The sequence below is a fragment of the Zootoca vivipara genome, chromosome 3, assembly GCF_965207765.1.
Source record: "Zootoca vivipara chromosome 3, rZooViv2.hap1.1, whole genome shotgun sequence".
NCBI lineage: Eukaryota > Metazoa > Chordata > Lepidosauria > Squamata > Lacertidae > Zootoca > Zootoca vivipara.
In genome coordinates, this window is record NC_142586.1 from 36,452,174 (window position 1) to 36,479,899 (window position 27,726).

At 41.8% G+C, this 27,726-nt stretch overlaps 2 protein-coding genes across 6 annotated transcripts in view; both read right to left on the reverse strand.

The window, feature by feature from the left end:
• Positions 1-4,279: 4,279 nt before the first annotated feature.
• CDC50A (cell division cycle 50 P4-ATPase accessory subunit A) lies at positions 4,280-17,124 on the reverse strand. Its single transcript, XM_035109588.3, has 7 exons — positions 16,759-17,124; positions 12,259-12,375; positions 11,245-11,352; positions 9,163-9,250; positions 8,387-8,536; positions 7,469-7,675; positions 4,280-5,607 (listed from the first exon to the last, which is right to left on the reverse strand). The coding sequence occupies exons 1-7, from the start codon at positions 17,032-17,034 to the stop codon at positions 5,414-5,416; spliced, it is 1,140 nt and encodes a 379-aa protein (XP_034965479.2). The 5' UTR covers positions 17,035-17,124; the 3' UTR covers positions 4,280-5,413.
• A 2,555-nt stretch (positions 17,125-19,679) lies between these two features.
• The window catches only part of FILIP1 (filamin A interacting protein 1), an 83,838-nt gene continuing 75,791 nt past the window's right edge, over positions 19,680-27,726 (reverse strand). For all 5 annotated transcript variants that reach the window (XM_088665904.1, XM_035109585.3, XM_035109583.3 and 2 more), the window contains one exon: positions 19,680-22,203. In XM_088665904.1, the coding sequence (XP_088522030.1) occupies positions 22,174-22,203 (30 nt within the window). In that variant the 3' untranslated portion in view covers positions 19,680-22,173. The remainder of the gene's footprint in view (positions 22,204-27,726) is intronic.

Consider the following 27,726-nt stretch of genomic DNA (forward strand, 5'->3'; position numbering starts at 1 on the left):
CCAAAGTATAAAAACCAATATTTGAGATTTTTGCTGCAGCTGGCTTTAACAAAGAAGACTTTAGCAAGCTAAAGACTCCAGCACCTATCGTCCCTGACTGTTTGCCATGCTAACTGGGACAGATGGGAGTTGAAATTCAACATCTGGAGGGTCACAGTCTCCTCTAGCCTAAAGAATGACATTGTTTGACTTAGTTTGAGAAATTCTTGTATGGAACTTTAGATAAAAGTGTTTCCTTGCTCTAGTTTCTTTCCAAATGGCGTACTACCAGTAGTAGAGGCAACATCTGACCAGCTCTCAGTCTTCAGAAGAGTCTACTTTTGCACCTGACCTGGTGCCAGTGGTTTGGCGCTGCCTGAGGGCCCCAAACTTGGCACCAATGGCAGTGGTTGGCTGCCATGTTAAATGATCCAAAATGCAATGCCCCATTTCATTATATATATGAAATGTGTGTGTGTGTATATATATATATATATATATATATATATATATATATATATATATACACACACACACACACACACACACAGACATACATATACACAGTGGTACCTCTACTTACGAATGACTCGACTTACGAATGTTTCTACTTATGAATGGAGCTCCGTTCGCCATCTTGGATGCTGTTTAGATAGGGTTGCTTCGACTTACAAATTTTTTCGACTTACGTTACGAATGTGCGTTCGGAACGCATTAAATTCGTAAGGAGAGGTACCACTGTATTGCATTAAAACATTGGGCAGCCACCACAGATGAGATAGGAAATTCCTAGACAAATTGAAGTTGCATTATTAGGTAGACTTGGAACATGAGGGCATATTTGTATGAGTAGGTGCAACTCTCACTTCAACTCACTCCTTGGAAGAATGTCCAAATCTTTATTTATTTACTTACTTACTTACTTACTTACTTACTTACTTACTTACTTAGGATTGTCTCTCCTGAGCCCAAGGGGGAGAAAGTGGGGAGGCTGTAGTGGGATGAAGAAAAGAGGCAGCCACCATCATGTTGGACCCATATTATCAGAGCTGTTATATCTTTGTCTTGCAAGTTTGGCAAGGTTTGTTGCTGTTTAATTTTAGTTCACCAATGCTCAAAGAAGAGGCCTTACAATGGCATAGTTTCCTGGAACTTACTACTAGTTATTTGCATGACAAATTGTCCCCAATGACTGTTAACAAGCATCATTACTAACACAACTTGAAATACGTTTTGAATGTTGTGACATTACACTACCATTAACTGTGAGAAAACAAAACAGATGATATGATCCTTTTACTGGGGTTAAACTCCTGCCAATAAAAATATATAACCTCATTGGTGGGTTTATTTTTCACATCCTGTTATATGAATATGCTAATTACTGTTATGAATTTTTCATATTACTATTTTCCTAAGGAATGCTTGGTATCAAATTAGCAGACTTTTAAAAATTGACTTCTCCCAGCAAATGCAAATTGCTTCTAGTTATCACTCACATTCTGTCTGATGCGCTATTCAACGTAATAAATTCATCTTTGTACTTTTTTTTTGCTCTGACCATTAAGTTATTTCTGATATAAAAATGAGAATTACTTTTCCTGGTCTGGTAGTTTTATTTTGACATAACAGAACATTTTAGGGTTGCAATGGATGTTAATTTAGAATGAAATGGAAAGGAAACTGATTCTCTGAAGAGAATCCAGGAACACTTTGCTATAATGCTTATCTTAATGATTTGAAGACTACAGCCTGCCTTTCATTAGGGCATAAGCAGTGTCTTTAGTACCCATGTGCTGCTCTGGTTTGCCCAAAGCGGCTTTGTCATGCTGGCCACATGACCTGGAAGCTATACGCCAGCTCCCTCGGCCAATAATGCGAGATGAGCGCGCAACCCCAGAGTCGGTCACAACTGGACCTAATGGTCAGGGGTCCCTTTACCTTTACTTTAGGGAACTTGTTATTCCTCTTTTCTACAGAAGGTACAACAAATTAGAATGGCAGCTTTTATGTAATTTGCTGCTTTAAAGACACTGATGCCACAACACCAACAGACTTTCGAGCTGAAGTGTTAATTAAGCCCATAGACTACAACAGAGTTACTGGAAGTTGGTTTCTGGGTTGTCTTCTAGGTTTTTTCTTCCCCATACGTGAAGCAAACACAAGACTCAGAAAGAAGTCAGTATTATTCTGCAGTTACTTGCCATGAACAGCAGTGCTTTGCGTTGGAGCAAGATTAAATGCTGGATAGCAGGGAATTTGGAAAGAAATCATTTGACTAACTGCTGACCAATATTTCTGTGACAAGAACAATATCCTGCTTGTGCAACACACAGTAATTCTGCTCTATAAAAGACTAACTGGATAACCCAAGTTAAATCTGCTTTAAGAGTGGCATGTGGTTAAACAGGAAGCAGGTTTCAAAGTACGCCAGTCATGGAGACACAGATGCCAAATCACCGTACCTGTTTAACCAAGCCCTGTTCTTGTTGGACAGGTGACAGCAGAAGAACTCTAACCCTTCCCAGCTTTGTCTAGAAATAACTCTCAGGAGGTGGCTGTAGTCAGATGTAGTCAACATGAAATAGGAACGTCAGCTGCTAACAAATTTGTTCCAATGAGGTTTTTCATTGCCAAATTTAGCAGTTCGTCTTACAGCCTTGTTCTAGAGCAGGCATGTCAAACCTGCGGCCTTCCAGATGTTTTGGCCCACAACTCCCATGATCCCTAGCTAGCAGGACCAGTGGTTGGGGAAGATGGGAATTGTAGTCCAAAACATCTGGAGGGCCGCAGGTTTGACATGCCTGTTCTAGAGCTAAAAAGCTCTTGATCAATATATATTCCAAGGTACTTTACGTATAATATGTCTCAGAATTTGCCTTCCCGGAACTGTAGAGTTGGAAGGGACCATAAGGATCATCTAGTCCACCCCCAACAACAACACAGGAATCTTTTTGCCCAACATGGGACTCAAACCCACGACCCTGAGATTAAACACCTGCTGCTCTACCAACTGAGTTGCCCCAGGTGAGCTTTGCCAATGCTATTATTACTGGGTTAAGCCAGCCAGTAGCTTTTCCATAGGGATGTTTGAGACAGCTGCAGATTTTGATAGGTACAAAAAAGGATCACTGGAGCTAGACATGATCAAACACTGAAGCTGAGATTTTATTAACATGACAGCAAGTTATAAGGCACCGGGGTAAACTGGTGCAAACTGGGTAGACATGCTCTGTCTACATCACTGGTTTCAAGGGGAACAGACCTGATAGAGTCAGGTTTTCTGAAGGATTTTCATACAAACCTCTCTGGACCTTCAGATCTTTACCAGAGGCCCTTCTCCAGCCTGTCCCATCAAATGAGGTGAGGCAGGTGTCTACCAAGAAGATACCCCTTTTGGTGGTGGCTACCCCAGTTACGGAATGCTCTCACTAGCAAGGTTTGTCTAATGGCTACACCAAATTATTTGCAATGCCAGATGACCTTTTTATTTTCCCAGGATTTTTAGGACTGTTTGTTCCAAGGGCTGAAATAAACAGATTGTCAGCTGTTTTTAAAACTCATTTTTAGAAGGAATTGTGCTGCTTGTATTGATTTTTAAGTGGTAATTTGCATTGATCTCACTGTTCTAACTTTGGATTGTTAAATGTTTTTAATGGGCAGTGGATAAACAATGTTGAGATGGTTGATGGGCAAGTAGCAAATGTTTAAATAAATAAAATAGGTATCTCATTAAGTGTTGAGTTTGGAACAGGGAAAACCCCTCTGGTTAAAATGTGTAAAGCCTCAGATGGCTTTTCATAATGAGATCTAAATTCAAGGATGTTTTAGTTCTACTGGTTCAGATTAAACCAATTCATATAAAATCCCTACAGTAATTGGAATGCATGTTCTAGACAATTAAGTTCATAGGCAGCCACTGCCAAGTATTTACAGCAAATCTGGTATTCAATTTGCACATTACAGCAAACATACAAGTCAGATGTATGTACGATTCAATTTTGCAAGGAAGTGTGTGTATTTAAGGAAAGAAGTAGTGTAAACTAACACAACTGACTTCATATTCATTTCTGAGTCACTTGGTTTTCTAGGAAATGAATTTTACTGTGCTTCCAGCTGTGGGTGATCTTGGCTTTCAAAATCCTTCTACATAATTATTTCCGCACTTAACGTTCCTGTATTTTTCTGGTTCCCAAAAGGATCAAAGGCATTGGATGAGTTTTTTGCATTATCCCTTTTCAAGTCCTATTGAAAGTTTTCATGACTGCCACCCCTAAACTGAGACACTTCTGCTAAAGGATTGTTTCATAAAACAAATGACAGCATTTATTCAATAGCAAATATTCAGATTGACAAACCAGTTTCACGTAAAATAACTTCCATATACATAGCAATTTAATAATTTAAGATCATTGGGCTGGGTTCTTACAATCTGGAAAGACTTCAGTGGAAATTTGCAAGAAGGGGACATCCCCCACATCCCACCGCAAGCAAGCTGTAACAGACTTGCATGACACTTCTTCCAAGTTTCTTTCTTCAAGTTTGAGTTCAGGAGCTCAAACACCACCTGAATTAAATTTAACGCTTCTTCCCCAATTAGGAATGTTAAATGGGGTCAAACCCTTGCTTTTAACCAAAGATGGACATTTCTGTACCGATACAGACAGCTGTTCCTGCCTTTTGAGACAGAAGCTCTTCATTTCTGTAGGAGCCACGCTAAGAGTTTTGGACCATACAAGGTGCTGGGCATAGAACAGAGCTGCACGCGGAAGAATTTAAAGCAAGACTTGCATAGGCAGCAGTTGTTTCCGTGTGGGGAAAAAGCGGCTTTAATGTAACAAAGAAGCCTTTTGCTGCTGCACATGTTCACATGGCAAGCACACCTGTTGGAACATACGGCGAAGCTTGAACGTGAAGCTGGGCTCAGAGCAATACAGCAAACATTTCAGCCGCGAACACAAAAGCCCATGCGCACCATGCGTGACAAAACAACAACAACAAACCACCAGGCAGGCCTCTTCTCCTTCCGAAAGCACCAGCACACCTGACATCCTTGAAACGTGAAGCTACTCTACCCTAAACACGTTCTCGCCAGGCAGTCTATACACGGTATGGACATGTTACAAAGCACACAAGCAGCAGATGCATTGGGTGAGGAAAGACTAAATGCGCATCATGGCACCTGTCCAGCCAGAGGCCAAGCCTCAAAAAGTCCTCTAGGCAGCACTGTTTTACATAGGTAACTTTTTTATAGCCATTATCTTCAAGTTAATCCACCGTAAAGGAAAACAAAAGGCTTCATATATACTTATGCATTCTGTGTCAGAAGCAACTTGTTTTTTTTTTTTAAACCAGGGATAGCGCTTTCAAAAGCTGTGTCCGCTCTGGACTGGCCTTGATGCACATGCAGTACATGTGTTTTGGAGACGCAGGATTAATTGGGAATGTCTGCACTGTTGTTCCGGTTCCCGTACTTGTGATGAATGATTAGCAGCACTACTCCGAGGAAAAAGCAAATGGAGCCGACGGTGATGTAGGCGATTCCCAGAAACGGATTCTTGCCCCCCATCCACGAAATGGTGCTCAAGATCATCCGTTTTCGCCCGTCAAAGCTATGCACAGGATAATCTGATTCGGGTATAGGAAAAACATTCACCAACAATGACTGGCTGGCATCATAGTGCTAACAAGAAAGCTTCCTATCGGCACATAAAGGAAGGAAATTGCATTATTTAGAAACAAACAAACAGCAAGTGTTCTGAAGAACATGCTGCATCGTAGTCAAGGCTCGATAGCCAGGGGGGCACTTGATTACTCGAAATATGAGCCAACAAAAAAAAAAGGGAAGCAAATTACTCAGAAACAAGTCTACTGGCTGAAGAAGTTTCAAGACAAGGAAACTGACGGGCAGAGGGGGCTACCAAAGATGTAGATCAGGGGTCCCCAGACTTACCGCGCAGTGGGCCGGTGCCCGCCGCGCCGACCGCGCGGCGGGCTGGAGGGAGGGGAGTGCGCGCGCAGCGGGCCGGAGGGCGGGGGAGTGCGCGCCCGTGCGCATGCGCACACGCGCCCGTGCGGGAAAAAATCGCCGAAAATCGCATGTGCGCATGCGTATGGACCTCCCCCGACCCGGAAGTGCATCGGAAATGACCTCTTCTGGGTCGGGAGAGGCCCATACGCATGCGCACAAAGGATTTTCGGCGATTTTTTTGCCGATTTTTCAGTTCGTCGCTGCGCCGCGCGCCGTAAGAGCGGGCGGCGGCAGCGGGCGGCGTCGCGGGCCGGATTGGGAGGCCGATTGGGCCGCATCCGGCCCGGGGGCCGTAGTTTGGGGACCCCTGATGTAGATAATATCCGAACCATGACTATTGTTAAAGCAGCAACGAAGCTATGTGTCTCTTTACTTTTGAAGGTTTTTTTGTTGCTGTTGTTTTTTGCACGAAAATAGATGGCCAGACCTCCTATTCCAAAAGCCACATGCAGAATTTATCAAAGAAAACCCCCATGGGCTTTGACCTGGTAGGAAACCAGTAAAAGAACCAGTAATTAGCTCCTCAATACACCCACCCTTCTCCATTCAATAGCCTTGTGCCATTCAGCCTTAGAGCTCTCCCCTCCTCACAAGGTTATGCTGTCCCACCAAATACCTCTCAAACGCCCCTCCTCATCCAGTCAGCCTAAATATCAAGGTGTTCCTTTTCCTACAAACCAAAAAGGTCACCACCTTCTATTCCACCTCTGCATGAGCTGCAAATGCTGAGGAAAGAGCAAATTTAACTACTCAAAAGTGCGGGACACCAGCATTGCAGATTTTAGTAACAGTGGCAAAGAGTGAATGAAGCTGACACAAAGAATAGCAGGCCTCAGTAAGTTGGCCCCTTTGCCCTACTGAGGACACTGTTTTCTACTCCAGGAGAGGGTGTTGAGAAGCAGAAGTCTGCCATGGGGATCCCCCCCCCCAAAGGACCTTATGTTTGACCTAATTCTTGGTAAAGATCGCAAGGTGTGAGAATTATATACAGGGATGCTTTCTATTTGGTGTGTAGAAAACGACATTCTCTTGGGGTGGATGGGACCAGAAGTGGAAAAAAGTGAGTGCAAGGGGCACACCCTTCTCTCCCCTCTCCATGTGGGATGCCGGGGGAAGGACAGGTGCTTCTGGCCAGAGGTCTGAACTGATTACTTGCAGGGGACGTCTGACATGAAGCCAAGGGCCACAGATCAGCCAACCCTGCTGTCAATACAACCTAATAATAATAATAATAATAATAATAATAATAATAATAAGCGGACTGAGACATTTTGCGTATGCTCCTTTGTGACCTTTGTAGATTTTTCATTCAGCCCTAAAATGGTTCTTATCTGCCTACTATGCTACCAATAGTTACCTACAGCATTTAATGACTTCAAGGTTTACCAGAAAATTCAATAAAAGACGATTACAAGGATTACTGACTGCAATTTCTTAGACCTTTTAATAAAAGGATACTGTATGCTATTTCCAAGGAATAATTCCCAGCTGGTAGAGTAGGCCGTAAGTTATCTGGTCTCTCTATAAGGCGATATAGCTTCCGAAATGTAGGCAGCGCTGCAGTACGCATCCACACAATGAAGTCTTCATTGATGAATCCATTGTTGTCTACATCCGTGTCTAGCTCATACACTGGTTTGGGCCAATTGACAGGTTTTGCTGTGCCTTAAAAACAAAAGTGCAAAGCACTGATATGAGATTATTATTTTTCTTAGAAAACATGCACCTTGGGGAACAAAGCCAAGCAATCAAACAGAAGCATAGTTGCTATGAAATAATTTGGGAGTGGGGTGGAGAGAGAGACAAGAGCTATCAATATATTAGCAGAACAAGAAGAAAGCTAGTAACAAACTGTTTGAATAGAAATTTTAGACATTTGGAAGGAGTGAGAATCAAGCAAAGCAAACCCATAAATGAGCTGGCATACAAGAATGTACATCTAACTTTTGTTTACAGTTTTCCCAACAACTTGTACTAATCAATACACTGTATCCCATTCAAAACACACTTAGATTACGGATAGCTAACAACTTAGAGGCATTTAATTTGCGTGCCTTCAGCTTTACAAGCTCGGCAAATTTTCTTTTAAAAATTAAGAAGGGGGCATCACCCGGAGGAAAAAAGACTTTGGCAATCCCACCTACAACTGAACCCAATGTGTTTTGACTATATAGTACACAATTTTGGCTTTATGCACTCTCCTCGGATTGTAACCCACACATAAACTGAGAATTGACTCTTTTATTATTTTTCTGGAAAAATAATTCAATTTCTACTTCAGCCTCCCCAATGATACCTTCCCAGGAAGGTCTCAATCCAGACTGGAGTCTTTACGTTCTCTTATACATGGACCAATTCATTGTGTTATCATTTTACCTTGGAAAAGTATTGTCAGATCCTTTGTAGGTCCAGTAGGATTCCTGAATTTCACATTTTTGTCTGTCCACCAAGCAATGCCTTGTTTAGTCAAAGGAATAGGTATATATTTGGTTTCATTACGCTCAATACGATACAGTGTCAATGTATCTAGAAGGAAAAAACAAATAGACATGCATCACTTTCAAGGTTCATTTTCACATTTAAAAAAACAAAGAAACCCAAAAAACACAAGCAATGGCATGTCTTTATTTACACATACGCCCACACTCATAACTTGAAAGATAATATAGACTGTCAGCCCAGTCTAAAAGTCCTCCCACATCATGGGCTGCTGACGTGTCCCTGAAGCCTCAGTGTGACACATAACAGAGCCAACCAGTTTACTGAAATTAGCATGACAGCCATTTTTAGGAAGCTGCTTTGTACCAAGTCAGAGCATTGGTTCAGCTAGCTCAGCATTGTCTGCAGTGATTGGCAGCAACACTCCAGGGCTTCTGGCAGGAGCCTTGCCCAGCCCAACCTGGAGATGTCAGGGACTGGACCTGGGATAAGGACCACTCCTGCCGTAAGATGTGTAAACACTTAAGAAATCTAACTGCTGTGGACAAGGCTTCTATCAGCAGTACTGGGCTGGGGGGTTGCACAGTGCTCCCTTCAGGTGTCTCAATCTATGTGCATGTACTGTTGATGGGAAGTATGAGAGCTTAATAGATATCTCCTTGCTTTTATTCAAAATCCAATGCAATATTTATATCATATTTACAAAATCATACCATTAAACATGCTGTTGGCAATAGCGCCACAAGGAGCAATAGGCTTGTCCCCGCTGGTGCGGTAAGGCTCACATTCCTTACTGGGGTGCTAATTGGTAAAAAAAGAAAAGAAAAGTCTTGATTACACACTAGTCAGAAATATAATCAACACAGCAGACTGCCTAACCGATACCACAACAACCCTTGTTCTTAGGTTCCTTGCAAAAAAAAATAAGATAAAAAATACGGTTTCAAGTTACAGGACAAAATGCTTTGGCAAACATGCCAACAACTCTGAAGCACTCAGTCAGCAGTTGCCTGCAATCAACGCTACAAGTCCCAGTTCTGCAAGATAAATAAAGTTACAAAAGAGAAAGCCAATATGCTGCACTAGGGTTTCATCGTTAGTGATTTAAGGATATATCTGGAAGGAATACAGTACTAGGAAGGGTATTGTAACTGGGAAGGCAAGCTTTTTGTGTTTTTATATTGTAAACTGCCCTGTGATCCTTGGATGCAAGGTGGAAAGAAATTAATGTAACCACTCTTGAATGTAGCCACAAGTTATAGAGAAAGCAGTTGGGCACACTACTAGTATATCAAACACTGTAAAAGCTGGACGATGTTTACATTTGCAATGAATTCACATCCTGCTGCTTGACTACTAGTAACCAAAATAATGATTACAGAGATAATGACCAATTTTAATTCCAGCTATTTGCTTCTAGTAAATAAGAGAAAACAGACAATTATCTAATACTGTATGAGAATGTAATCTCTCTCTGAATTGTGGCTGTAACATGACATCTTAAAAGAGGGTGCTCCACTTCTAAACAGACCCAAAGAACACACAGCCCACATAGGCTTCATTCTGCATGGCAGAGTGAGGTCATGCAAGTGCATTGTTCCCCCCCTTTGCCTAATCTTATTATAGCTATCTAATCACACTTAATTCTTGCTCTGTGAAGGACATGTTGAGTAGCCTACAATCTCACTGTTAGAGAGAAAGAGAGAGAGAGAGAGAGAGAGAGAGAGAGTTGACACTCTCTCAAGTGTCCTTTGCTGTAGCTACTCACTACCAAGAAGGAAGAATAGTATCTGGGCACACATCAAAAATAGCACTATTTCCTGCCCACACCCAGCAAGCAGTTTATTTATCTGGACATTTATATCTTGCCTAGCTATGATAAACATCAATCACAAGACAATATATAAATAAAACTTCAAAAACTAACATTCAAACAGTAGTAAAACAAACTATCTACTCTATAACATCTTTCAAGTAGAAATAAAATTCTTATAGACAACTGCTTCTATAAATCTATCATCAGGTTATTGAATAAAAAAAAACAGGTTGGACTGTCAGTGAGGCATAGAATGCTCCCGTTTTCTTTTCATCAGATGTCAAAGGAAACAAGGAGTTACAGTAGCAGCCAACCTTAGCACCCAGCGGTAAGAGGTTCTCTCAAGCACATTCCAAGAAAGAGTGCATGGAAATACTTTCAAAGACCAATAAGGAAAAGTTCACCCAATAAGAAGCTAACAGGATAGAGGGAGTCTGGATTGCTGTAATTAATGTGAAAGTAAGTGTTCTGAAGTAGTTTCTACACATCAGGTATAGCATACTAGGCAGCAGACAGATACAGTGCTCCAAAACAGCCTAACTTGCTATTTAAAGTCAACTAAAAATTATGTTTTTAAAAAAATTAAGGGATCAATTGAACACATGGGGATGATTCCCATCATATGGATTCTCAGTGGAAGGGGGCTCTCTCCCCCCTTCAGTCCAAGATTTCACTGGAGAGCACAGGAGTGAATGATGAGAATGTCACCTTCCATCAGCGTTTTTTCCACCTGCAGCTCTTAAGTTTTCTCAGTCATATAAGTGGGACCTTTTGCAGGCTTATTTAACACACATAGAGAGAGGGAATGGATGGTGGACAGGAGTCAAACAGTGAAGCCTACGTAGAGTTCAATTACGACAACATAAAATAGACACCAAATGACAATCTGTGCATTTTCCCTTTAATGTTTAAAAAGCAATCGTGTTTTATGTATCAGAAGCCAGAAACAATGTCATTATATGCAAAGAGTTTCACTTACATGTAGAGAAGTGTTATCTCCATTTAACTGGCTGTCATCCCGAGACTTCACATAGCGACGGTGGTTTTGATAAAAGTTGGACAGTCCATAGTACATAAACACATTGCTCTGCAATACACAAATTAAGATGCTTCACCAATGTGCACAGTTAATGGTGGCTCTAGATGAAACAAAAAGCCTTTTTCAAATGCTACAATGAATATCTGGTTGTGGGAGGCAATTGTGGGACAGGATTACACCTTCAATCTCTTAGAGCAGAGGTTTTCAACCTTTTTGAGTCCACAGCTCCCTTAACCAACTACCAGTACTTTCTTTCTGCGGCACCCCCTGTGAGGCTCAGGAGCCCAGTTATGTCACCCCTTGTCTGCAGAGTTGGCAGCGTCTCACACTTTTTTCAAACACCTTTCCTTGTGGAGTGTTCCCTCAGCTTCCTCTCCTCTCTCCTCTCCTTGGGAGTCCTCTGGGCAGCTGCTGCTGTCGTCCCTGGTCTCTGAGCTGCCCCCACCCAAAGAGTGGTGCTTCCCAGAGGCACCATTCACCTGCAGAGCTTATAGCCTGGACTGCTGTACTAAACAGCTGTGCAAGCCTTTTGGAGGCAGAGACGCAAGGGGGCATCAGAGGAGGGAGGGAAAGAAAGAAAGAAAGAGGGACAGAGGTCAGTGTTGCCCATAGCATGCCTGATCATCATTCAAGGCACCCCAGGGTGCCATAGCACACTGGATGAAAACCACTGTCTTAGAGCGAGTTTTGTTAATAATACTGTATCCTGTACATTCCAATACCACTGCAGTATGTCCACTGGTTTATTTGATTTTGAATTTCTTCTTACTACTAAACCAGCTGTTGAGATTTTTCCCCCAAACCATTCTCATTTACCATGAATAGTATTCAACTAAGTTTTACTCAGAGCAGAAAATTAAAGAGGCTGATATGAAAGAATTTCAATTAGGCGATGTACATGAGCACAGACAGACAGTTATTTTGCCATATATACACACATATAAGGTAACAAACCTCAAATGGCTGATCCAGTGTAAAGTGTATGGTGCACGTGCAAGGAGGTGTACTGTTCCAGGACACATTTAAACACTTGTTGCAGGGACTACCTGGCTCTGTTCCTGTATAATCAATCTGCAGAGAAAGGACAGATAAAAATAAAGAGAAGAAAAAAGTTTACTATAAAATACAAGAACACCAAACCACAAACATAAAGAAAGCTGTAATTACAGGTAGGTAGCCGTGTTGGTCTGACGTAGTCGAAACAAAAAAAAAAATTCCTTCCAAATTTTTTAAAAAATCCATTCCTTGCTTATCCCAAGATGCTTCTCTCTGGGAAGCTGACACACATGCAGCCTTGGAATTACTGACAAAATCTCACCACTTCATAATTTATTTAAAATGAAAGCTTCACTTTTGTTTTCTGGTGTAATATCAGGGCTACATTATTAGTGGAAAATAAGGAACTACACAAACAAGTCTTACCAAGAAAGGACAATATAAAACAGCAAGTCAATGGTACTTCCTAGTTTTGTCCTTAACACCTTAAACTCTTAAAATATTTGCAGTGGGTTTTTAATATTTTCAGAAACATTGACTGCTATTCTGCTTAAATGATGGTACTAAGAGAGGGGAGAAAATCTGTGCTGTACTGGACACATGATTATGGTCCATTATATTTTTGTCCTAAAGCAAATCTAAAACAAGGTCTCATTTTAGCAACGGTACTGGAGCTAACAACATCTCAATATTGACAGATTTGCTTTGTATCCTTAAACATGGAAACAAAGGTGCTTATTTTTAGAAAGCTATTAACAGCACACAGTGAGTAAGGGAGGACATTTAAGTACATGTCAACCTTGTCTTTGGTTTTAAAGCAGTTCAGAGTTTAAAGACGAATATCTCCCTTAATTAGAGACCAATACAGAGTATTTGTTCAGGAATACCATTATGAACTTACATCACATGAGATCTGTCCCCTATTTTTTTTCTATATATGTATTCTGTTTGAAGCAAAACAACTGTGTATTTAGTCCTAAAGAATGGTAAATTTACATATTCTGAATAAGAATTTTGATACTGTCGTTCCATAGTCTTTCTTAACATACAAACCATCAATGTATACCATAGCAATGCTCCCCCTTTAAATGTTTGTTTGCCACAGTAATAATGTATGCTTGCTGCAGCAACAAAAAAAGAGCACATTTAGCAATGTATCCCGGTTTTGGCCCAAGCTATGAAGACTGGATTAATTACACTGCTTGAAGTCTGCACTGATAGAAAACTACCACTACATCTGTATATCCTTTTCTTCAACTTTGGCATATTCATTATGGGCTGTATCATGCACTGCACACGTCAACTACCCTTTCCTATCCCTTTTGCACAGCTCAGATCTGCTCCAGCAGGTCTCTTGGCCTTCAGAAGCAGATTTTGAGGAGTGGGTGGGTGGGAAGTAGCAGGGAAGAATGCCATTATGCAAGCAAGACCTTCTTACGTGTCTAGAATCATACCTGAACTGCCCCTCACACCAGAGGAATTTCGTTTAAATCCACTTCCCCATCTTATGGTAAAGGATTCTTTTTGGGGGGGAGTCACTTGAAAGCAAACCAACTTTTCTTTTTTGCAACAATCCAATGGAAAACAGAAGTAATACTGCCTTCACCTCACCCTCCTCGGGATATGTACTTTTAGCTCATGAGGCATTCTCCATCATCCAATTTTTTCAAGCAATATGCCAAGTTTGGTTTTAAGTCTCTTGCTTCCCTTTCATGAACATTTCTTGCATTTCAAGTCACCTTCACAATTCTAAAAATAGAAGCCTTGGTGCCTATTTTGCAGCAAGGCCACTTCCCCTAAGCTCTACATTCACCCATGACTTGCTACAAGCAGGAAATATTGGAGAGGGGATGAAATGCATCCAAACCAAGAGCCACTGCAAGATACAAAGCAAGCCACCGGGTCGAGTGGAGTTTGCCCAATAGCTAATTTCTCAAGACACTGCTGTCCATTTGAGGCCCACAACAAGACTCTCAAATCAGAATATCAGAGAACTAATTAACATTACCATGTGCAGCCAGAAAAGTATGCCTTTCTCAGGCTGCAATTATGTCAGTGTGCAGAAATAATGCTGGTTGCATAGGGGCTACCTGCCTAATTGCTGTACCTACTGACATAGTAACACACACAGAAGAAGTAGGAAGAACTGCAACTGTTTCTAAGCTCTTGATATGATCAAACAGAATGATGCAGTTGTCGTAACTATACATTGATCAGCTACGTCCAAGACAAAAGAAGCTTCCTATAGGTTTCTATGCCTGTTGAATAGAATCAGGAGGTATTTGCCAAGACATTCACTGGGCATTTCTCCCTCAATTATACCTACACACACGCACCCCAAATAAAAAGGTGGGAAAGCCCTGCATCCATTATCATAATACATAAAAGGCTTTATGCAGGTCTAGTACACAGTTCTGGTCAACTGTCTGCATCTGGCCCACAATATTTCAGCTTTATTGGGGCTAAAGGTGCGGCTTTGTGGTCTGAACAGGAACATATGAATAATCCTGCTGGATCAGGCCAAAGGCCCATCTAGTCCAACTCTCTTTTCATAATGGCCAACCAGATGCCTACAAGAAGTCCAAAAGCAGGACGTGACCACAACAGTATACTACCTCCGACAGTGGAGGGAGAACATAGCCAAAGTTGCTGGTAGCAACTATCCTCCATGATTTTGTTGAATCTTCTCTTCAAGCCATCACTACATCTTGTGGGAGCACTACACCCCATATCTTGTGGGAGCAAATTCCATAGTTTAACTTTGCACTCTTGGGTGTCTATTTGTGGGGGGCAAACCTTCCTTCTCAACTTGCATCAAAGTACAAAGAGGATTGGTTTTAAGTGGCCATTAAGAGTGGCTTTAATTCCTCTTAATTGTATCCCCCCTCCCACTTATTTCAAAGAGTGCACTCTCCTGACATCAGTTCTTTTGCATTGTTGGTTTTACCCACTGACGCCTTTGGCCTTATTGCTCCCTTTTCATCCCTGCATTTCCCAATGTTTTTTTCCCAGTCCCTTGCTACTTCTTGCTTCTCTTCTCCCTCCATCTCCCACACACATCTTCAGTACTTCCTTCTGGCTTAACCTGCATTGTCTTCCTCCTGCATCAGCCAAGCTTTATCTACAACAGAGCTTGCCAAATCAGCATTTCAAAACACCAGGAACTTGGTAGTAAACGGCAAAGCAAGAGGATAACCAAAATGAAATGACATAGAATATACAACTGCTCCTTTATAAAAAGTTAAGATCCAATTGCAGAAGCAGTTTTTATTTTCTCTAGTTTTGCATTCTATTTAATACACCAGTTGCGTACATTGCTGCTCATTTCTATTTGTATGCATTTTGTCCATCTTCAATATGCGCTTTATGGAAACACTTCTGTTCCTTTGCATCCCTTGGATTAATTGCATTTTGGAAATAGTGAGTTATCTCTGAAAGGCCACCAATATGTTTCCTTAAAACAGAACTGCAAACAATGGTTAAAAACTATCCAACTTAACCCTCAAAGACCCATTTTCCCTTGAAACTCTTCTTCAGAATAATAGCCAGGGGTGGGGGCAGTACAACCATAACAGTTTTTATGGAATTATATGGAGCTTTCCTGTTCCTATACACCTCACACACTTCTCAAACCAATAAAGCAACTAGGAGAAGGAACAAAAAGCCACAAATTAAACAGGCCTTAGGTTGTTAGTAAAGGCTTTATTTGTGTAATTGTTCCTCACATGCCTCTTTGTGTTTAGCCGACACATGACCCATGCCCATGTAATATAAAACTCATCAGTGCCCAAGGTGCTTGCACTGCTAGTGCGCTAACACATCACAGGTGTGGAACAGCACACATGATACGCCTGCCCAGGTAACGGCTTTACCTACACGCTGGACAAGTCAGCCCAAAATGACAGAAAACGTGAATCAGCCCCAAGTTCCCACAGACACTGCAGCCACCAACCAGGCACCACCCAGAAGTTCTTCTCTACAATATTTGGGCGCTGACAGCTGTATCCCAACACCACCCAGAGACCACCAGGTTGGAGACAGACGCGCTACTTGGTGCCCTCGCCATCCTCATCAATTCCTCTGCATCATCATCACCACAGGCGCTTATTATTTCTTCCAAGGTGCTTGACAGTGTCAGACCTGCGATGATAAAAAAAAAACCTGCCCTATCCAGTTGGGCGGCATATTTCTTCCAGGTCGAAAGGGATAAAGTTGGAAGACATTTAAAGGATTTTTCTTTTCTTTTTAAGGCTTCTATATATAAGCCAAAATCAAAATGTGTTAGTTTCCTTGTTGCCATGCCACTCACTGGCTTACAATGTTTCACCCCACGGCGTTTGCTCCCAATAAGTGGGGGGCTGCCCCCTTCCCCTTCTGACAAGAGGGGGTGAGGACCTCGCGTGCCCCCCAAAAGTGGGGGTCACCCGCCTCATTGCCTCCCTGCCCGCCCCCGCTTACCTCGTACTCTCGGATGTTGTTGGAGGTGACGAAGATGCCGATGCCGATGGGGATGAAGATGAGGCCGATGACGAAGAAGGCGGGCAGGACGGTGCCGGCCGTGAGGATGGGCTGCCAGGCCGGCAGGCGCTGCTGCTTGAAGGCGGTGTTGTCGGGCTTTCGGCTCTTGACTCCGGCCCCACCGGCCACGCTGACCCCGACCCCGGCTCCCCCCACGCCGCTGCTCCCGGGAACCTGCCCGTCCACCTCCTCCTTCGCGTTGAAGTTCATCGCCATGGAGAGTCCGGGCTTCTGGGTCGAACGCTAAAGAGAGGCGAGGAGGAGGCGGCAGGAACTGGCACTACGGAACCTCCACTCGCTCGGTATAAAAGCAGCTCGGACTGCGCTTGCGCAAGCAGGCCGACGACGTCAAAACAAAGTGGGGAGGGGTGAAATTCCGAACGCCGCCGCCGCCAGCGACTCCTTCTGGGCATGCCCTCTTCCGCATCGCTCGCACGAAGGCTCCCTACGCCTGCGCCGAGCGATGACGCGCACTTGCCGCGTAACTCTCGACTCCGGAACTAAGTCTGGTTCCAGCTCCTCCTCCTCTTCTCTCGACTCACACCCCGCCTCCCCCCTTTCCGCCCGGGTCTTGATAGGGTTAAAGAACCAGTGGGAGCGGTTTAACAAGATGGACGGCCGGAAGCGATGCCGGAGACGCGCCTGCGTAGTAGGTATCGACTGGGTGGAAAGAAGGAGTGGACCCGCATGGAGCGTAATTGTACTTGAGTAATGCAAGGGATAATAGTGCGCAAGCAGAAACGCCTTGCTTGCATAAATAGTGTTGTTTGCAGCTTGTTTTTTTAACTATATTGGATAGTTTTACTTTATTTTATCTACTGTTTTTCAAATTGAATAAAAGTATGATTACTGTGTCGTGTAAGTGATGTATGTAGGAAGCATATATTAATAATAACATATTGGGAATAAAATGAAGCCTTCGGGGGTTAGGAGGGAATAGTGAGTGTGGAGAAGCCATCTTGTCAATCATCTTGTACAGGCACCCCCAAACTGCGGCCCTCCAGATGTTTTGGCCTACAACTCCCATGATCCCTAGCTAACAGGTCAGGGATGATGGGAATTGTAGTCCAAAACATCTGGAGGGCCAAAGTTTGGGGGAGCCTGATCTTGTCGCTAGTCGGTTTCTGTCACCTTTTAAATTTCACTAACTTTTGGCGAACGGAGATCAGATGATTTCAAAAAGCCACGGGATAAAACAAAACAGCTGGTTAAACAGAAAGGCATGGCAAAAATCCATAAAAGAGGGGAGTGGCCCTTCCAAGCATAGCTTTGCTGCGGTCATAGAAAAAGGACCTGATTGTAGAAACACTTGACTTTAAGATATTGCAAACATAAGGCAGATGATGCAAAACAGCTATCAGACGGTATACACTCCACAGGTGTAGAAATGTATGAAGAACCTGGTGTTTTAGCTTGGATAAAGCTAAACCTCAACCTATAGAGCAGGCATCCCTCTTAGCTAGGGATCATGGGAGTTGTAGGCCAAAACATCTGGAGGGCCGCAGTTTGGGGATGCCCGCTATAGAGCGAGATGAGCTCGCAACCCCAAAGTCATCCGCGACTGGACCTAAAACTCAGGGGTACCTTTACCTCTCATTCTAACTTCTGTCCTCTTCCTTCTTTTAACTTACTGCATTACAGTGAGTTTGCTTTTCTATCATGCTGAATTTTGCAGAGAGAAAGAACAAAGGTGCTCCTCACCCCAAGTCTGCTTTGTCTATTTTCATCTCTCCCACTACAGGTGAAGCACATGCAGTTTAACTGATACAGGACAAGGAAAGCATTCCTTGCTCAATTTCCTTCGTATCTTATTTCTAAAGTGGATTCAGAGGCACTTTATTGCAGTGTTTCCCAACCTTGTGCCTCCAGCTGTTTTCGGACTACAATTCCCATCATTCCTGACTACTGGTCTTGCTAGCTAGGGATGATGGGAGTTGTAGTCCCAAAACATCTGGAGGCACAAGGTTGGGAAACACTGCTTTATTGGATATCAGTATAGCCATAACAGCGGCTTTTTTGAAAGGATGGAAAGTTACACTGGCCTCCTACATCTGATTACAGTCTTGTGTCATACCGTATAAAATTAGAGCTGTTTCCAATGCGAGACGTTATAGATAACCCCAAGCCACGCTTGCTGTAAGATGCTGGTCGATGTCACCAAATAACAACCAGATAGGAATCTGTTTCACTAACAACTCACACAGCCTGAAGACAAAATGCTCATCTTGGTGGTGAAATAGGCATGCATGTGCCGCTGTTAAAGTGACCCTTACCAGCATCTTAGGGCACAGGTACCTTAAGGCACACTATGGGGGGAAAGACCAGCACAGTATAGCTGCTGTCCATGGGCTAAGTTGGGATATACAGCTCAGCTCTAGGTGCTCAGTCCACATCCTCCCTTAGCACTGTAGTTCAGGAAATGGCACTAGCTCATTGGCTCCAGGTGTAAACACACAGCTGTTATAATATTCCTGCTTTGTCATATTTTGAGAAAAATATTGTGGGACAAGAGAAGACACCATTACAGTGGTACCTCGGGTTACGAACAGTCCTGTTTACGAATGCTTCTGGTTCTGAACTCCACAAACCCAGAAGGTGTTCCGGGGTTGTGAACTTTGCCCCAGGATACGAACGCAATCCGCTTCCGGGGCCGCAGGAGCCTATGTAGGAAATGCACACCTCGGGTTAAGAACACTTCGGGTTAAGAATGGCCTTCCGGAATGAATTAAGTTTGTAACCCGAGGTACCATTGTAATAAAAATCCAAAGCAAGTGAATCGCAGGGATGGAGGGGACTATGAATGTGTGGACAAGAATAGCAGTTATTGCTGCAGCGTCAAAAGATTACTGGGAAACAAAGTGTACATGCAGAGAGATTGTTTTTAATGTTTATGATTTTCAAAGGAACAGAAAATTACAAACAACTCGTTATGTACAAATCCAAACGCTTCTGAAGTCTACCTGGAACCTGAAGTAGGAATTTCAAGGCAGGCAGGTTGGATTATTTATCTCACTAGGAAGTTGAATTCTACAACAAACACACCTGTTGTCCTCCTCCTGGCTTGTCCTTTTTCTTTAGGGGGAACTAAGTCTTCCTCGTTTCATTGGCATTTACTTTCACAGACGTTAACTACAGGGCCACTGACTTCACATATTATATATCTAAATTTTTTTTAGGTGTACACATAAGAATGTGAAGTGTGAATCATATTGTTACACAGCTACACTCAAGCAGCCAATCATGATTGGCTGCAGCTCTTTGTCAAGTGTACACTTGCTGGCAAACCTGGGTTTCCTGCTGTTTAAATATTACCTGTTGTTTTGGTTTGGGTACTTTGCAGAAATATCCTGGCAACGTACTTGTACCGCAATTCCATTCCATCTCTTTATATGATCTAATGTACAGTACACCTCAGTGCCTGCCCTCATACCATTTCTCCATGTCTGGAACTTTTTGTTCGTCATGGTGAGCTCCTTTCCCTTTCCCTGCATTTTATAAATGAACAAAAGTCCTTCTTCGCCACAAACTTCCTCCTACTTCCTTTTCCCCCTCATGTCATCACAGCTTCTATCCCTTGATGTCAACAGATAACCTTTCTTTACCCTCATTCACTACTGCTTTTATCAAAATCTTTCCCTCCCCTTTTGCTTACACCCTCTCTCCCTTGCTAACACAGTGTCTAGCTTTCCATGCTGGCTGGTACCAAAAGCATGAGAGGGGTTGATGGTTGCTAAATATGAATTATACCAAATGCCCTCGCCTTGCTAGTGCATCTGGAGTAGCATTGATTAGCACACAATGGAGGAATAGCCCCCCCCCCAGCTGTTTGTGAGTACCACATGCACCAGTTCAATATGCCTTACACTTCCCAGGCTGTTCTGTCTAGAAGCCCCTAAATCACATGTCTTCAGTGTTCTGCACAGTACGGGTGTGAAATAGTATTGATACCCATCTGTTCAAATATTCTTTCTATCAACACACTCCTTATTGCAGCTATATACAATTTCACATTCATTATACAGCATCACAGAAAGTCTGCAAATATGGTAACAATTTGAAACCAGAACTAGAAACTAGAAGTAGTTTAATAATGTAGGGTTTATATCTCGGTGGAAAGGCATGTTTAAAAATGGATCATTTTAAAAAATAATAATGCAGATACCACAGGATCCCCATGCAATTCCCACAACGTTTCACCAGTGTTGTTGACTCAGAGAAACTGTACTAATTTTGGGTTCCATCTAGAATATAGTATTGAGGTATAGAGCACAGTCAAATAAGGCTAGGTTTTATGCTCCCAAATTTTGTGCCGCAAACTTGTGATTCAACTGGTGAAGCAGTTGGTAAATGATCTGCAGCCTGATACAATGCAGAGTTAGGTGTGCTTGAGCGCAGTGAAATTAAAAGGCTTTGGGTGCACGGGATTAACCGGATCAGTGTTTGGTTCACAAGGAAACAAACATAAAAACCAATGTGAATGATCAGTAAGTTTCAGTATTAGCTCCCTTTTCTAACACTAGGGTTAGAATTGGAACACCATATTACTGTTGCACACTTATGAAAGTTTATTTGTTACAGTGTAATTAAAAACGAACCTTTTTGGTACAGACATATGTAAAAACACATAGTATATGAGCATGGCATAATAGAAATCAGCGTACAACATTTTAAAACAATTCTTCAGTCTAATACTGTTTCAAGACTTTGGTTTGTTGGTGTTCAGTTTTGTATTAAAACCACAGCGCAGTGCAAAAACAAAAACAAATACTATAATACTATCCCACAGAGCAGTCTTTAGGGCAATTAATCTCACAGTCACATTATGGCTAGGAAACGTGGCAAAGTTTTCTAAAAGGTGCCATTATTGAGGTCAAGTCAACATCTTTATAAACTCCAATAAAAAATATACAAACCGGCACTCTGAAATCTTTGACAGTGTATTCTACTACCAAATGTGCCGCAGACCGCCAAAGTCAGATTTGGCAAAAGAAAAAGAAAAAAAGAAAAAAAACCAACCACAAAATGTCTTTCATTACAAATTGTATTATAAAAATAAATTACGTAGGAAACACCAAACAAAAAGCACACGATTCAAAGGCTTTGCAGAATTAAGAGTAAAATTGGCACAGAAGACGTTCTCTTTCCACCTAATTTCCAAAGGTCACACATTTTTTAATGCATCTGCGCACACAAAAAGCCAGATTCTGATGGAAGGACTAAAATACTTCCACAAGCAATCAGTAGCAGGGAAGATCACAGTGAATGAGGTGGTGCTTCAGCAGTGATCCAACCAAGTGGTGTGGAGGAGAAGTGCAAGTATATAGGATGGAGCTTGCATGGCATCTCATCTTGAGTTCATGCGTAACTGATGGATGATGATGCTCTCTAAAGGGGAAAAGAAACATAGCAAAGCATAGGCTGTTACCATGAGAATACATGAAAGGTCTATGAGGACCCACACTGTTAAATCTTTAATCCCATCAACAGCTTAGCTATATTACAGAAACTTCAAAGTGCCACTTCAAACAAGAAAGACAGAACAGAACTACTCATATCAAGATGGCCAAAGAAGAGATTAGAATTAGCAGTATAACTGAGGGCACTCTATCCCCATCTACAATACATTTTGGAAAGCTGTTTGCTTGCCATGCTGTTGGATGCCTCTTAAGATATCGCAAACAAATTTTGCACGATGTTCCTTGAGATCAAGGAACAGGTTTTCGCCTACGTTTGGATTCAACTGGACGCCATTTTGAATCAAGACGATGGGACTGAACCTTACAAAACTGCATGGAATTCAACCACTAATTTCAAAGCCACACTGATTTCATTGATTTCTTAGAATTCCTGAGCACTGCTGGGTACGAGGCTGCTTGTCTTATGTAAATGGAAGGAGCATAATCCAGTCCACTCATTCTCAAGAGTATCTCTGCAGAGCACTGTACAGCTCTCCCTCCTCTCTTCACCACCTGTGCACTCAACCAGTGAGGGAGCCAATTAATATGAACTGAGGGTTCCCATGTCCCTAGCCATCTGTTCCCTTTACTCAGCACAAGTTCCTCATGGTCACATGTAAATTGTATTGGGTAAAGGACAAACCTCCCATTCTTCCAACAGTCCCTTGTACCAGTTATAACCACATAGGAAATGGGAGTAGGAAACAGCTCTACTGAGACTTACTGGGATCCTCCCTATTTAGGCACCACACCTAGAGAGGATGGGATCATCTCTTTAGCTTTTAAAATAAATTTAAATCCAGAAATTCAGACAATTTCAGATCTTATTTACACCACAGATATAAAGCCCCCTTTCTCACATTAAAGTGAAAACACTTTCTGTTGCGGACATCTTGAAACCAGAGTCCAATCCATTAACACATCGATTTTCTTCGAAATTATTTATTGTGCTCCTCAAAAATGCCAATAATTGCCATCCACTCTTGAGCTTCAGAAATCATCTTTTACCACCAGCAGGCTAATATTACTTGTAGTTGGAGTTACATAAAGAGGAAACACTTCCTTTTCCTTAGACACCGACTATAGTTTGGTTAAAAGAAACACTCCTGTATCTAAAAGTAGTTATTTTTTAAAAAAAATTATCTTATGCATTCTCTTTTCCCAGTATGCTTCCACTTTGAGACCTCCTCACTTATCTTTTTAAAAAGCAAACAAACCTCTACTTCAAATATTTCCAGCACTTACTTACATATCTTTAGTTGGAAGTGTACTATCCCTACATCATAACATTTCTTTTAATTACACTTAATGATATTTAACATGAAAGATTAGCTGTGACCAACATGAAGTCCCATTGAAATAAATGAGAACTAATTTTGGGTGCAATCTTGTATCCACTTACCTGGGCGTAAGCTGCCTTAAATTCAATTGTACTTACTTCTGAGTAATGAAAACTGCATTGTCCGTCTGGTTCCAACCTATATTGTTTTCTTTTTAAAAACTGAGCAGGGACCAAGAGTTTGGTCCTTTCTGCAGTTCCAAACTGCAGTTGGTAATAGCAAATTTTCTAACTTGTGTCTTTCTACAAGATAATTAGCTTTATCATGATACTATATACAGTTTCGATTGGGGGAGGGGGTTTACTTCTCTATATGGCAAATTTTCTTCTGTATAACTTTTTTTAAAGCTAATTCAAATATATTAAGTCATCTGTGCATTCTAGTCTAGGTCTCTCTCCATAAGAAGGAAGATCTTTTACTGGATGCAAAGAAGACTATAAAAGGGATGATAGAAATTGACTGCTTCAAAACAGTGAATAAGCCAAAAACCCATTTCAAATATTTAGTACCAAATATAGCCACAGGGTACCGATATTTGAACAGGCACGACAGATTCTGATCCTTAAGTACTAGGAAAGTAAGCCCCATTAAACAGAGGAGACTTCTGAATAAACATGCAGAGTTTTGGTTCTTGAGATCAAAGCCAAGAACCTTCATAAAACCTGACACATATATCTGAATCTTTCTCCTTTTCAGGTAGCTACATTTGATGCTAAATATTCCACTGAACAAAGGCTCTGTAACCTGAAATACTCAAGGAATCGAATTATAGGGATGCATTGATAGTCCCTATTCTGTTCATTGTTTCCCCTAGTTTAATTTTGAGAATTTATTAAACTGATTTGCAAATGTATAAATTTTCAGCCATTTTTGGCTTCCATATAATCCTCAATCCTACCCTGGCTATGCTTCTTCTTATTTACTTGTTTTTTTATTTTTAAAAAACAAGCTATCTATGTGCACAAGCCAAAACATGTATTAGTTAAATCACAGCAACAACAGAAATAAATAAATAAACCAATCATGGTCTTTAAAAGAATGAGCTATTCTAGAAGACTATCACTAGATGGCACTACCCTAATTTAACTTAAACAGCAATTGGTCCCTAGCATTCTTGGAAATAGCCATCAAAAATCATGATCTATTATACCCGTATTTGCTCTTTTATAACAGATACAATAGCACACAATTGTTCAGTATCCAATTATAACAAGTACCGGTAATAGCCTTGAGATCACACACAATAATGCTCATACTGAACAGTTTGCATAAGGCTTAAGTATAATTAAATCCCAGTGATTAAATTATAATTTTAAATTAGTTCTCTTTACAACTGAGATTATTGTGTGCAAAAGGCGGTATCTTTGTAGGGCCCTGTGACAAAATGCATAATATTTTGGCTGCCACTTAGTTTGTTTAACTAAAATCCTTATCTGACTAGAACCTTTGTAGAGCATATCTCCCTCCACCCCTCCTGTAAACAGGTGAAATTAAATCCAAATGAACTGCTATTTGGCTTTGTAAATTGTTGACTACTACTCATTTGGAAATTTTATGTATTCCCAAAACCGAACATAGATAAAATAGTAAGATGATTTTAAAATGAAGTCAACTTTTACAAGTGCAAACTATTCGCTCAAGTTCTTCTTAAAGATCAGTCAAAATTAAGGGACTCACACTGATCTGGGAAAGAAAGAACATTATTCCCAATGAAAATAAGCCCCAAAAGGATTCAGCTGCCAGCAAATGACAGCTTCGATCAAACCCAGGAACATCAGCAGCAGATAAGCAATAAAAAGCATGTAAGAGGTCTTTTAAAAATAACCCTTACTGTAGTAGCCTATGCTACAAGCCAGTTAAAACACAGGAGCGTGTTAGTTTACAATGCAAGTGTGATTGTAATCAATTGATTGTAATCAAAATGACCCCAAACTCTGATAGTATCAAAAGAGTACCTCAGTGGATGAGCAATGTATTTAGTCCATCACCAATACCCACATGGAGAGCCTCAATATAAGGCACTGAGAGTACTGAAGTAACAGCAATGGCTGCAAAAATGATCTAGGCTACTACTGCAGCAGCAGCAGCAAGTTTAATTGCATCAATGGACAGTGCCCAGTGACCAAATTTCCATTTAAAGCCGTCTGATTTTGCTCAGATGGCTCTTACACACGCGTACCAGTTTATGAAAGCAGAAATAATATGCACTGTTTTGGCACCCAGTGAAATATTTAGTGATTGCATGCTCAGTTTCCTCCTCCTTAGCAGGCAGGCTTTTCTGTACATGAAATCATGCAATGTTCCCTCCTCAAAGCAGGAGAATAGCTTTCTCCTATTTGCACAGCACCACCATAGGCTATGCAGGAGCAGTGAATATAGGTGGTTAAGAAGCAAAGTCATGGGAGAATAGTGTTCAGGCTTCTCAGCCTGGCACGATCTGACCCTTTATAATCAGCATCACTCTTTCTCTAACAGGCATAGGGAACCTGCAGACTGCCAGATATTATTGGACTACAATTCCCATCACCTCGACCGCTGGTCATGCTAGTTGGGGCTGATGGGGAATCCAACAACATCTGGTGGGCCACAAGTATCCTGCTCTTGCTTTACGAAAAGTCAGCTCCCACACTGTGTCAACATGCAAGCCAGAAACAGATCCTAAGAGCGGCGACATGGATAGAAACTTTTCAAATGATTGGGTGTAGGGAGCAGGGTTTAGTCACCACCTGAATGCACTTCTTTCCTATTTCCCATGTAAGTGAATGGCTGTCATTCACTCCTAAGGATAAAGAAAAGCTTTGCTTGAGCTTGGCACTGGCTGGGACAGGATACGTCATTGTAACATACAAGCCACATATACCTGACTCATTCTAATAAGGGGCATTTTGCTGCTGATGTCGCTAAAAGCCCATTCCTGGATTCTTTCACTCTGTCACACTTTTTTTCCTGACCCAGAAACAAATATGAAGGTGGGAGGAGAGGGGAAGACGGAGGTAGAAGTGAGTTATTTCCCCCACCCCACCCCTTTTTTGAGGAGGAGGAGGAGGAGGAGGAGGAAGGATTGCATTAATCATTTGTACACACTTTGTCATTCCTTCCATTCATTGCATTAAGAAAATTCTGGCATAAAGCAGCATTCTCTCTGCTCCTGGCTGGAGAGACAGAAAAGCAGCTGGCTCTGCCCCAGCCTTACCACAGAAGGAAAAAGTGGAAAGCATTGTTAAGTCAGCTATTGTGTGCACACGTGAGGAGGGAAGGCAGGAAAAGAGAGAGAAACCCCCCCTTCCAAGCTTGGCACTTGGTTGGCGCTGGCTAGGACAGGTTGTATCATTGTAATATACAAGTCACACATCCCTCACTCCTTCTCATAATGGGCATTTGCTATTGATGCAGGTAAAGGCTAGAAGAGTAAACCGAAATGTCAGCGAAGATCTGTGGCACCTCAAAGGCCAAAAAAACCCATTTATTGTGGCATAAGCTTTTTGTAGGTCAGAGCACAATTTGATGAAGTAGTGTCTGCCTGGCCCATGAAAGCTTCCACCATGGATAAAGGTGCCTCAGGGCTGCAACAAACTAATACAGCTACCCACCTGGAGTCTGAAATGCCAGCAAAACACTTCAGCCCATAAACATACTAGTGAAGAAGAAGAAAATTCTGTTCCACTAGACAGGGATGAGGGACCTGTAGCCTTCCAGATGTTGTCAGACTACAACTGCCATAACCCTGGCCTATTCCCCATGCCGGGTGGGGAGTTGGGAGTTCACCAACATCTGGAGAGGAAAGCCTTGCACTGTCCTTGCACTAGAGTTGTTGTTGTTGTTGTTTTAAAAAACTCAATACTTGTGGCCCTTAGCAGACCAAGGTATAGTTAATGACACTATTTGTCCTAAAATTCATTCCTTCATTCATATTTTACTTACAGCCATTAATGGCAGTCTTCCTTTTATAGACCTCAGACTACTTTTAAACTACACAATCTCTGCAGTTCAGTTTCGTCTCCTAATGGACAAATCCATTCACTCTGCTTTAAGCACTTCATCCTTTTTATTGTCACTGGTTGCATAGAGGTCGTTTTTGGTACTGTGCATACTTTCCCCCTTTCCTCCAGAAT

What these genes read in the sequence shown, in the direction of transcription:
- CDC50A (XM_035109588.3), bottom strand. Translation starts at nt 17,034, where the DNA reads ATGGCGATGAACTTCAACGCGAAGGAGGAGGTGGACGGGCAGGTTCCC. An exon ending in GAGATAACACTTCTCTACAT is followed by an intron (nt 9,251 to 11,244) that starts GTAAGTGAAACT and finishes TTTACCAATTAG; the next exon opens with CACCCCAGTAAGGAATGTGA. An exon ending in TTCCTTGGAAATAGCATACA is followed by an intron (nt 5,608 to 7,468) that starts GTATCCTTTTAT and finishes TACCCGAATCAG; the next exon opens with ATTATCCTGTGCATAGCTTT.